The sequence below is a fragment of the Ceratotherium simum genome, chromosome 21 (genome assembly GCF_057802395.1).
Source record: "Ceratotherium simum simum isolate JZ-2026a chromosome 21, ASM5780239v1, whole genome shotgun sequence".
NCBI lineage: Eukaryota > Metazoa > Chordata > Mammalia > Perissodactyla > Rhinocerotidae > Ceratotherium > Ceratotherium simum.
Window position 1 is genome coordinate 2095385 of NC_141920.1, and position 12777 is coordinate 2108161.

General features: G+C 46.9%; 1 protein-coding gene across 3 annotated transcripts in view; it reads left to right on the forward strand.

Moving 5' to 3' along the window:
• Positions 1 to 12777, forward strand: part of TAF4 (TATA-box binding protein associated factor 4) — a 79838-nt gene extending 67061 nt beyond the window's left edge. Inside the window, exons 16-17 of one of the 3 annotated variants that reach the window (XR_015555542.1) lie at positions 10405 to 10854; positions 11277 to 11417. Coding sequence is in view for 2 of the 3 variants with exons in the window: in XM_087445044.1 (XP_087301170.1) it covers positions 1075 to 1257 (183 nt within the window). In the remaining variant the exon portion in view is untranslated. Of the gene's footprint in view, positions 1 to 1074; positions 1754 to 10404; positions 10855 to 11276 lie in introns of those variants that run through there. The other 2 variants (XM_087445044.1, XM_014787541.2) reach the window with 2 other exon arrangements.

A 12777-nucleotide genomic window follows, 5' to 3' on the forward strand; every position in this document is an offset into this window, starting at 1 on the left:
AACGTTGTCTGCTGGTTTTGGTTTTGCTGTCTAGTTCCTCTGTGTTTTGTGTGGGTCTTTTGGAAAATCCAAAAACTTTGCTCCCTCTGTTGCCATCTTCCCAGAATATATTGATTAACTTTTTTCAAAATGTTTTTCTTTTACTTTAAAATAGTTTCAAACCGACAGAAAAGTTGCAGGAATAGTACAAAGACCTCCCTTCATGGAGATTCTCAATTCTGAAAATTTTATCACATTTATTTCATCACTCTGTCTCTCTCCACACACACAGGTACGTGTGTGTGTGCATTTGTGTATTTTATATATATCTATAGCAGATCCTTTTCTGATATGATGCCCTGTCTCCCCTAGATCCTGATACTGTCAGGCACTCTCCTTTGTTACTGCTGCACAGCCCTCCCCAGGAGATCAGCACTGATGCACCACCACCAACCAGTCCTCAGACCTGTTCACCTTTTACCTGTCCTGCCAGCGTGTCTTTTTGTCTTCAGTTCAGGAACATATGGCATCCAGTTGGAATGCCATGTTAGTCTCTTCCGAATCTCCCCATTCTTGACAGTGTTAAAGAGGACAGGCCTTTCGTTCTGTAGGGTGATGCTCAACCTGGGTCTGTGTGATTTTGGCAGAAAGACCTCAGTATCGATGGTGCTGTGTGCTTAGTTCATCACATTGGGAGGCACATCATGTGGATTCTCTTACACTGGTGATCTTGACCTCGATTACCTTGTTAAGTTGGGATCTTCCAGGTTTCTCCACTGTACAGTCCTCGTTATTCTCTTAGTATTTAATAAGGAGATATTCCAGGATTACGCAGATAGTCTGCTCCTCATTAGACCTCCACCAGCCCCTGCACCCATTCATGACTCCCGCCTGCACCAGTGACGCCATGATAGGTGCCAAATTGTGATCATCTGTTTCTATCACACCCTTCTACATTTGTTAGTTGCCTTCTACTGTAACGAAGAGCTTTCCCTTCTCCCTCATTCATTCGTTCATTACTTTATCACAGTAGTATGGACTCGTGGATTCCTGTTGTATTCAGTGGGTTGTAATCAATACTCTCATTATTTCTAGATTTGGTCAGTGGAAGCTTCTTCAAGCTGGTTTCTATATCCTTTTGAAACGTTGCCCTCACTCTTTAAGCATTACCTGTTTCACTGGCATGAGAGGTATCCAGGTGCCTCTTGTACTTCCCCTGCCCTCACCAGCAGTTACTCCTGGGAGCCCTGCTTCCTTTCAGTGGAGGATGGTATTTAGAGACCAAGATCTGAGCACTGTGTGTGCTGAGTGCTTCAGGGGGGTCCTTGCTTCCAGGCACCTCAGCAGTCAGAGCCCAGGAATGTATGTGCGTGTATAGGTGTGCGTGTGTGCATGTCTGTATGTGTGTACGTGCATGTGTGCATGTGAGCATGTGTGTGAGCCTGTGTGTGTGCATGCATGACCCTTTTTGTATCTAAAACAATCCTGTGCATTCATGTGAACACTCAGATTCTAGTCCAGCACCCAGGGCTTTTTTCTGGCCTTCTTCCTTCCCTTGCTTATGAATCCCTTCTCAGTGAGAAGTCTAGTTCCCATTGTTTGCAGTGTATTTGTTTTTTTGCCCAGTGTAACCAATTTCCCAGCCACTTTGGCTGCTGGGGTCCCTGTGCTAGGAGGGGAGGGTAGATGGGAAAGGCATACTGATTAACTTTGGATTTAGGTGTTAAAATATCCAGTTACCTCTGAAGCACAGAAGAAGGACATGTGCTTCCAAACTCGTGGGGAGGGGTGGGCGTGAGGGAGGAGTGTGGAGTGTGATGGGATGAATAGAGAGCCTGAATGACAGCGAGAAGGAAGCATGTCTCCAAAGACTGTTCATGAGGTTCTTTCATACATTGTTGGATTTTCCTGTTTTTGAACATTAGGGATATTTGTGTATTATATAGGTAACGAGTAACACAAAATCCAGAACTTCTGCAGTCCTCCATGTGCCTTTCTTCATCAGAGATAATGCTCAATTTCTTTTTTTTTTCTTGTTTTTTAGTTTAGCAGTATTTCCTTGGGTATGTCTTTTTTTTTTTGTGAGGAAGATCAGCCCTGAGCTAACATCTGTGCTAATCCTCCTCTTTTTGCTGAGGAAGACCGGCTCTGAGCTAACATCTATTGCCAATCCTCCTCTTTTTTTTCCCCAAAGCCCCAGTAGATAGTTGTATGTCATAGTTGCACATCCTTCTAATTGCTGTACGTGGGACGCGGCCTCAGCATGGCCAGAGAAGCAGTGTGTGGGTGCGCACCTGGGATCTGAACCTGGGCCGCCAGTAGCAAAGCGCGCGCACCCAACCGCTAAGCCACGGGGCCAGCCCCCTGGGTGTGTCTTTTTTAAAAATACTTTTTAAGGGCCAGCTCCAGTGCGCTAGTGGTTAAGTTCGGTGTGTTCTGCTTCGGAGGCCCGGGTTTGGTTCCTGGTCACGGACCTACACCACTCAGCAGTGGCCGTGCTGTGGCGGCAACCCACATACAAAATAGAGGAAGATTGGCACAGATGTTAGCCCAGGGCAAATCTTCCTCAGCAAAAAAACCCCCAAAACTTTATTTTGTACTAATTTTAGATACAGAAAAGGTACAAAATAGTGTAGAGTTTCTATATATCCCTCACCCAGCTTCTCCCAGTGTGAAACATTGGTATGATACTGTTAACTAAAGACCTTATTTGATTTTGTTTTTCAGAATTTAATTTTTTAAATTAATAAGTTTTATTTTTTAGAGCAGTTTTAGGTTCACAGCAAAATTGAGTGGAAAGTACTGAGATTTCCCCTATCCTCCCTGCCTCCACACATGTGTAGCCTCTGCCATTGTCAACATCCCCTGTCAGAGTGAGACTTCTGTTACAATTGATGAATCTACACTGACACATACACACCCAGAGTCCATAGTTTACCTTAGGGTTCATCTTGGTGTTGTACATTCTGTGGGTTTGGACAAATGTATAATGACAGGTGTCCACCATTATAGTATCACACAGAGTAGTTTCACGGCCCTAAAAATCCTCTGTGCTCCACTTATGCATTCCTCCCCCCACCCCTGGCAACCGCTGGTCTTTTTACTGTCTCCATGGTTTTGCCTTTTCCAGAATGTCAGATAGTTGGAACCATAGCATACGTAGCCGTTTCAGATTGGCTTCTTTCACTTAGTAATATGCATTTAAGTTTTCTGCATTTCTTTCATGGCTTGACAGCTCATTTCTTTTTAGCTCTGAATACCATTCCATTGTCTGGATGGACCACAGTTGATTTATCCATTCACCCACTGAAGCACATCTTGATTGCTTCCAAGCTTTGGCAATTATGAATTCAGCTGCCATAAACACCCATGTGCAGGTTTTTGTGTGGACATAAGTTTTCACCTCCTTTGGGTTAATACCAAGGAACACGATCACTGGATTGTATGGTAAGAATATGTTTAGTTTTGTAAAAAACTGCCAAATTATCTTCCAGAGTGGCTGAACCATTCTGCATTCCTACCAGCAGCGAGTGAGAGTTCCTTTTACTCCACATCCTCACCAGCATTTGGTGTTGCCAGTGTTCCGGAATTTGTCCATTGTAATAGGTGCATAGTGGTATCTCATTGTTTTAATTTGCATTTCCCTGATGACGTGTGGTGTGGAGTGTCTTTTCATATGCTTATTTCCATCTGTATGTCTTCTGTGGTTAGGGGTCTGTTAAGATCTTTGGCCTATTTTTAAAGTGGGTTGTTTGTTTTCTTATTGTTGAGTTTTCAGAGTTCTTTATATAGTCTGGATAACAGTCATTTACCAGATGTATCTTTTACAAATATTTCCTTCTTATTTGATTTTTACCAGTTTTTCCATTGATGTCCTTTTCCCATTGCAGGATCTTGTCCAGGCTACCTCATGGCATTTGGTCATCATGTCTCCTTAGTCTCTTCCACCCTGTGACAATTCTTCAATCTTTCCTGACCTTAACACTTTTGAAGAGTGTGGGTTGATTATTTGGTAGAAAGTCTCTTAGTTTGGTACATATGTTTTCTCCTGATTAAATCCAGGTGACATAATTTTGGCTAGAATATCACAAAAGTGACATGTCCTTCTCAGTGTGTTGTATCAGGAGGCACATGATGTCTGTGTCCCCCATTGCTGGCAACAACTTTGAAAATTTGGTTAAAGTGGGGTCTGTCAGGTGCCTCCATGGTAAGGTTCCTGTTTTTCCCCTGTGTAATAAGTATCTTGTGGAGATGCTGAGAGACTGTGCTGCTCTCCTGTTCCCCCTCATCCTCTCGCTTGCTGATTTTAACATTCAGTGACGGTTCTCACCACGTTGGCTCTTACAGTGGTGTCTGCCTGATGGTGATTTTTCTCTGTGTCTCCCCATGTGTTAACTAGAGTTCAGTTGTAATGAGAGCGATCTCTTCTCTCTCCCCCACTTGTTTAGTCATTCAGTTATTTACTTGTGTTAGTGTGCATATTTATTCTGTTCTGTAGGTAATAATCTGTTACCACTGTCTGTTTATTTTGTTGTTCAGATGGCCCCAGCCTTGGCCATTGCGAGCTCCTTCAGGTTGACTCCTGTGTCCTTTTGACAGGAGCCATCATTTTTTGAAGATTCTTACTTTCTCACACAAAATGTTCCAGGTTTAGCTTATATTTTTCCTGCCATAACTATGGGATTAACCATTTCTGCAGGGATCCCTGATTCCTTTGGTTGGATAGTTGTGTTTAGGAACCAGGATCGGGGCCTTGGGTGTGCTCATGCTCCTGGGGTGTCCTGCTTCCAGGCCCCTCAGAGGGTGCAGTGGGATAGCGCACTACCACTCGCACACACACTCATCTGTGTTAGCCTTGTTTATGTCCGTGTGTATCTGCACTAAAAACCATGGATTTCTGCTTAGACTCAGGTTCCAGTCTGATACCACAGGGTTCCTGCTAACTGTCTTCATCCGTTATGTGAGAAACCTGGTTCTCATTATCCATGATAGATTTACTTATTTGTTCAGTCCTAATTTACAGATAAAAGAGTTTCAGAATTGCTACACTCTGAGAGAAAGAAATGTACTATTTAGAATATAATATTTCCGTACAGTTCTTTTTATATTTTGCCTTACAACATCCAGTCAGGATTCTGCATCCCACAGGTACTGAGATGAGTCCTTTTCTTGCCACCCCTTTCAGTCTGGCTGTGTTATTCATTTGTAGTGCACAAGGGTTCTTTTGTTGCTGTTTGTATTCTATTTTGGATTCTTCTGCATCTTGATTGATTTTGGTTGTTTATTTTTGGGGGTGAACTGTTGCCACAGTTCCACGAGTCAGAGCGGTACAAGAAGGTGTGCGCACAGTGCCATCCTCCCCCGTCCTCCCCCGTTCCATCCGCACACAAATACGCGTTTCCTTGTATCCCCGTCTCTCTTCCTGAAGGGTGGCGTAAGACAGGCACCCTTCTGCAGTCTGCCGTCTCACTTAATATGTTCTGGGAACTTACTTGATGTCATTTCATGGAGATCCTCCTCGTTTTTCATGGCAGCGTGGTGCTGCCTTGAACCACGTCCCGTGCTCAGTCGACCCCTCTCTTCGTCGTGCACAGGCAGTGCTGCGTCGGGTGCCCCGTGCATGAGCACTGCACAGCACTAGGCGCCTCCTCACGATAGGGTGAGAGCTTGATAGAGTTCTTTAGATGAACGTTATTGATGATGCTGATTGTCACCTTGCTTAATTTTGTCCACTTGGTGTGTTTGTACAGGGTGTGGTGTTCTAAAGCCTTCTGCTTTGAGTGTGTTTCTTTTTCTCCTTGCACCTCCTGCGGTTTTTGCTTTGTAGCGGGGGTTGCCGTGTTGTTTGGTACGTAGATATCTGTTAGTGTTATATCTTCATTTTGAAGTGTTGACTGTTACAGGGGTTCCATCTTTGTCCAGTAGTTTGAGTTCTGCTTTGTCCTCAGTCAGGACCCTCAGCCCTGCTCTCTTTCTGTTTCCAGCAGCCTAGGATGCATCTGTTTCTCCCTTTATTTTAGCCTTTCTGACTCGCTGTGTTTTAGGTATGTCTCTTAGGTGTAGCACATGGCTGGGTCTTGTTTTCTGAGCCGAATTGAAACGCTTTCTTTGAATAGGTAAGCTAAGCCCCTTTGCCTTTGTTGATATGACTGACATGCTTGGTCTTGACTCGATCATAATATTTTATAATTATATGTAATTTTTGTATTTGCTGTTTCTTTTTCAATGAGATATGTATTCTTTGCTCTTTAATTAAAATTGATCTTTAATTGAAATTGTTTAGGAAGGTTTATAATTGTTTTCTAGTGGTTACTTTTGGACTTAAACCTTTTAAAATGGCTTTCGTCCCGGTGTTTACTTACCTATTTCCTGTTCAGCTTATTAGTTTTTATTGGTCTTGCTTAGCCCCACCTGTTGGCTGTGCTTGTTCTCTCTTCTCCTTCCCCTTCCTTCTCTTTTGTTTGTTACGTTATTTCTACTTTGTGTTTGTTAGTCTTCCACCTGGCCCTCACGTTCCTCACCTTTGCTTTAGTATTAGATGTACGTTTATATATGATAAATGCTTATTTCTGCCCGCCTCTCGTGTGGATGGCGCCAGGCAGAGCCTCACGCAGAATCCCTCGGTGCAGAATGCCTGGATGTTGTGTATGTTGCACGGGTCTCTGTGACCTGGGGATGTTTGGCGGGGAGTCAGACCGTCGGCTCTCGCTGATTCCGGGGTTGATTTTAAGGCTGCCCCAGGGTTGCCTTCCTTGTACGTTGGTGTTGAAAGCCTGATGCCAGGTCAGTTCTCTTACCTTAGTAATTTATTTTCTCTTTTACCTAGAGGCCGTCTCTGTATCTTTGAAAACAGTTTTGTGAGGAGCTGTCAGAGTTGATTTTTATGGGTGAATTTTCCCAGGTTCCCACTAGGCCCTTTCAGTGTATACATTTCGTCTTTTTCTCTTTCTCAGAAGCTTTCTTGGATTATAGTTTCAGTGTTAGTTCTGTTCCACTGTTTGTTTTTCTTCTCCAGGGCTCTGATAACACAGTGCAGTCCTTGTTTGCTTCTCTTCATTCCCACTGTTTTCTCCTGGCACTTTTGATTGTTTCCTGTGTCTCACTTTGATTCTCTGTCTTCCCGCCCTTCTCCAGTGCTGCTTCCTCCGTTTGCATTTGAGTCTGTTCTCCCCTGGGCACCTTGCAATTAAGTTATTCATTTCTGAGATAATTTTGTCTATTCTTTCTATTTCTTTCTTGCATTCAACCAACTCTTATTTCTTTCTGTTTTTTAACTATTTCTGATTTTTGAGGTTTTCATTCAAGGTGATTTTCATATCCTCAAATGCTTAAGTACATTTTTTGTTATTGAAAGTGTTGTCTTATGGTTTTCTTGTTTTTCCAGATTGAATTTGTCTCTGATATGTGTGGAGTTTCATTTTTTGCAGTGGTTCATTATGGACTTCCTAATCTTCCTCTTGTTCATTTTTGTGGTATTTGGGTGTTTTACCAGATTCATGGTCTGCTGGCACCCTCTTCTGGCAGCATTGCAGCGTCTGGGTAGCTGGGCAGGTTCTCCTTTGTCTCAGTTGCAGGAAGGGTCACGTGTCCTCTGATGGCGAGGCTCTTTTGTGCTGCAGGACCCTAAACCCCCCACCACCCAGTTCTCACAGGGCTCTTCACAGGAGCCATGCACTTTGAGGGCTCCCTCCACATCTTGTGCACACCTGCGGCCCTCCCCAAGCCCATGCTCTGGGTGCCGGGCATCTTGGGGTGCTCAGACGGGGGTGGGCCAGCCTTTCTGGCGGTGGCTTTCGTTGGACTGTACCCCCTCGCTGTTTCCCTCCTCTAGGTCGTTGCCACGTGGCCTGTGGGGCACGGTGAGACCCCTGCTTGGGATATGTCAGTTCTTCTTCACTTGTGGTCCTTTTGAAGTTGGGGCATTGCCCGTCTTCATGTTGTGCTGATGGAGTGCTGATATCCATATAGATTTGTGTCTCCCTTCTTGTTCTGAACTGTGTTCGGGGAGACAGTGGGAGCTGCTGGGGTAACTTGGGAGCCACGTGGTCTTCAGCCTCCCGCGAGCCGTGCTCGTTCTCCTAAGCCGAGTACCTGTGCGTCTTTGTCACTTTGCTGTTCTTCACAACGTCCTCTGCTTGCCTGTCCTTGCGGTCCGTTTTGTGGACAGTCGGACATGGACGTGGGGTATATGCAAGTTTGGGAACCACACAGTTGTGAGGGGGTCAGAGCAACGCTGTGGGAACCGCAGGCGCTTTGACCCAAACTGCTCGTCGTTGTCCAGCTGAAGGCCAGGACGTGGGCAGATTGGAGGTGCCCTCTCCTGAGGGCCACTTTGCAGTGCTCCTGGCCGCTCGTGGTGTGGAGCTCCCGTGTTGAATGGGGCTCCTGGGGGAGCAGAGAGGGGGCCAGCGGGCCCCATGGCCCCTGCAGTGGCAGTTTTCCCCTGAGACAGTCCCTGACGTGTGATGGCGCCGGGCTGATGTTCTCTGGCCGGTTTGGCGGGTGCTGGAGGAGCGCAAAGCCCTGCCAGGAGCTCCCCTCCCGCGACCGTTGCAGGTGCCACCCTCTGTGCAGCTGTGGGCTCCCGAGCACAGCGACCCCATGAACCAGGCGGGGTTGGACGGGAGGTGATTTTCCCCATTTGCTGTTTACGTCGAGTGTTTGTTGCCTGTCAGATTGATTGTGGGGTTTCTGGCAGTGGAAAGATTGCCTTCAAGAGGAATAGCCTCCTTTTATTAGTCCTCTCAACAGTGCTGGGACGCGGCCCGTGAGTATTCCCAGGACCGTTTCCTGAAGGGTGCTTGTGCTCCGGGAGAACGTGGACGGTACGTCCAAGGTTACCTGTTTTAACCCCAGTGCCTGCAAGAACCAGACAGCTGAAGCCAAACGGCCCCCTTGCGTAAGCGTGAATGTTGTTGATGTTGGTACCACGCCGCTCCCCCAGGGCTGATGGTGGCACTTGCCCTTGCGGAGTTTTCTCTTATCTTAGGTACCTGCTTGGGGTTGTTAGGCTGCGGTGGGCAGAGCTTTAATGCTGCCGTGGCCAAGGGCCTCTTCCGCAGGCTTCCTGGGGCTCTGGAACTGGCCCGGGCTCTCTCTGCCCCGCAGGCTGGACGCTGGGTCCCTGTGACCCTCTCCCGTAGCTGGAACACCCACAGGCAGTATGATCAAAGACCCTGGAGGGAAGACAGTGAACCTGTGCCGTCTGTTTTGGGGAGAAATGGAAAAACCAGCACTCTTCCCATGTAACTAGAAGTGATTTGAGCATCGAGTAGGATATCTTTGAGCGTGGGCTTTTTCTAAAAGTCCATGGAACCGGGAGGAATCGTCCTTGGCCTTCAGCGCCTACGGGGAAGGAGCTTGGGTTGTGCCTCCCTGGCCTGGGAGAGGCCCTCAGCCAGCCCTCGTGGGCCAGGCTGACGCTTGCCCATTGGGACTTTTTAGCACCAGTTTTGATTTCTAAAGGATATTGCATTAAAATATATTTATCTTGATTTCAGACTTTTAGCACCCTTTAAGTTTTGTGCCTGAAGTGAGCGCCTCACCCTTGTCTCAGCTGTATTTGGCCTTTGAACTGTTTTGAAAGTAGAAACATCAAATACAGCCCAGAGCTGATAGTGAGCGTCAGAGAGATTTCGGTGCGTTATGAGCGACGTGCTCCTGTTTCTGAGCTCAGAGGTCGGGGCGGCGGTGTCTGCAGTGGAGGTGGGAGGAGAGCCCCCCAGCTTTCTCTCTGGAAACTGGCCTCTGCTCCGGCCTGCCCAGCCTCCCCCGCGGTAAGCAGTGCTGCTGCTGCGCTTGGCTGTGGAGGTGGAATCCGTTTTCCTCCTTGTTCCTCTAAACTGTTAATTTTCATCACAGCCTTTCAGGGGGTGCTGTTTGTCTCTTACATGGAGTGCTCCTTTAGAGCTGTTATGGAGACTCAGGGAAAATCTCCGAGAAAACTTAAATAGTTCTTTCAAACAAGGAAAAGTAGTTTCCAGAGGGATATGGAGGCTCGGTCTGGAGGAGGGACCCTGGTGGTTAAGGGTGTCTGAAGGGAGTGTACAGAAATTGTCATTAACACTCGAAGGCACTGTGCATGCCTTAGGATGCACAGGACCTGAGCAGCCCTGCCCCCGGCCAGGTTGAGAGGGGCCCAGGTAGAGGAGGGAGGAGGCTACGATGGCGCCGAGGTCCTTGCCTGCCACCTGCTGGCCACTCGCTGCGCGGCCGCCTCGTCGAGGCGAGGCTCTTCCAGCTGGCATAGAATTCGTCACGCCCGCCTTCTTAAACTTTGAGAAAATGCTATAAAAATACCATTGTAATTTTTGCACTTGAAATATACATGAGCAACTTTAACCATCAGAATACAGACACTTAGTTTTCATCCCGAATGGAAAAAAGAGAGCGTCCAGTTGGGAGTCGTATGGTTTGTGCCCCCAGAGTGTCGGATGGAGCTGGTGACGTGCTGAAACCACAGGACGCTGCTGCTAAGTGGCAACGAGATGCTTCAGGAAAGCCACCCCCGGCAACTCCGTCTCTACGAGCAGGCAGGCTTCAGAGACTCTCAGAAACGAAGGCGGGTCCCCCAGCGGCCAGCCAAGCTGGGTGCCGAGCGGTGCAGGCCCTGAGCCGAACTGCTGCTCTCAGCCCGGGGATGGCAGCGTCTCGCTCAGACCAGCCGGGGAACAGGGAGTCCCGCTCTCGGCCACGGATAACCGTGGTAACACAGAGGACAGCTGTCCGGCCAGCTGACCACCAGCCGTCCAGCCCGGGAGTGTAGACCTTGCGGCATTGGGAATGTGCCTTTGTCGACGAAGTGGGGATGCCACAGCTGGCCCCGGGTGCGGCATCGGCCCGCCTGAGCCCCCTGGACACATGGAGGTTGTGGAGGTCGGGGACACTGTTCTGCCATCCCCTGGGGGCAAGAGCCGCCACCTTTCCTTCCTCATGCCCCGGGGGCCGGAGTCTGAGCCCTGTAGGGAATCGCGGGGTTAGTGTTCTCGAACGTGTGCCTGAGAGCACCAGTTTTGGAGGTCAGCGTGGGGGTCCGTGCCCCCTGCTCTCACCCCCTCCCCGTTAGGGACTCGTAAAGCACTTCAGCGCAGGGAGTACGCCTGCGGGAAGGAGCCTGTCCAAAGCCCGCCTTCCTCCAGGATCGGGGTTCCTTGGGACACCTGTAGGGGAACCTGGAGTTGCCCCAAGCACACAGTCCGGGGGCCAGCACCTGGCCCTGCCCCTGTGTTACAGCGCCGCGGGTCCTGCCCCCCTCTGCGCACCACTAACTCGGCTGTCTTCTCCTTTCTCATCACCAGGGCTCGGGCCCAGGCTCGGCGGTCCCAGGCAGCTCCGGCGTCGGAACCCCCAGACAGTTCACGCGACAAAGGATCACGCGGGTCAACCTCAGGGACCTCATATTTTGTTTAGAAAATGAGCGCGAGACAAGCCATTCACTGTTGCTCTACAAAGCATTCCTTAAGTAGCACAGGACGGGCGCAGCATCCTAGATGGAGACGCCTGGGGACGTTTTTATATATTTGCAGATTACGCCTTTTTGTAACAAGCAAATGGGATATTGTTTAAAAAACAGCCGCCTCTTTACAATGGAACAGTTTTATATTCCTGTTTCTAAGTCGACTCTTCAGTACGGAAGAAAACACGTTTCTGTAACAGAGCATACAGAGGCCTGTGGGTACTCTTAAAGGACAATTAAATCTTAACTCATCTTTGATTGAGTGGCCTTCTTGCCAAACAAGCCATATATAAAAACTGATGGAATCGTTTAGCAAATAATTAGCTGCCCTCTGTCACCTCGTAGTGGTTTCTCCATTATTTGTGCATTTTGGTTTAGTTCAGCCCAACTTACTACGTAGGTGTGTGTCTACAGCCAATGACCTCATTTCATTTATTTTATTTTTGTATTAGTCAGTTGGCAAAGCAAACTGATTTTTTAGACTATTTATCTTCCTCCCTCTCCCCTCCCCTCCGTTCAAAATTCTCGAGGAATACACAATTCATCCTAACGCCCTCGCCTCGGAATTGAATCACTTTTCTGCTTTGTAGAGCCCGGTGGTGGTGGGCTCCTCTTGAATGTGTGGTCAGCATCTGTACAAATGCATTTTATTTGCTATAGTTTGTAAAGCTGTAAAGTTAAAAGAAATGAAAACCTTTTCAGCATAAATATATTTTACTTGCACTGTGTTTTTTAGCTAAAAGTGAAAACTTAGATGAAATAAAATCAAAGTTGAGAAGAATCATCAAAAGACTGTTCTCAGTGTGAATCAAGTGTTGAAAAATGGTTGGTGTATTTTGTCAGTAATTGTACATAACTTTTGGCACATAACATAAAATGGCTATGTAAACTATAATTATTTTGCTAAGAGACTGTATGCAGGCTGTGGGCCAACTTTACAGATGTCCAGAGCAAAGCCCCTTCTTTGTACCTATTTTTTTATTACAGATATACTAATTGGTTCTTTATATTTTCAGAGGTTATTGTATTAAATTGTCTATTGATAGTACTTTTATGACTGTAAATACTTGGGCTTTCTTCGTGTGAACTCTCACGTTAGACTTTAATTCGCGCGAGTGTGAACTGAATGCTGATCAGTATTTTTTATCAACACCCGAAAACTGTTACACCTTTTATTTTGTCTTTTAGGAAATCCCTGTCTTTCCATTTTTTCATGTAAATTTTGCACAGTTACTTGTTCATATGTAAATATTTTACTTTCAAAAATGAAGTTTTTAATTGCTATTGTTTTATATAGGATTGAAAGAAAATTAACTCCTTTATTAAAAACAAATTTATCTGTA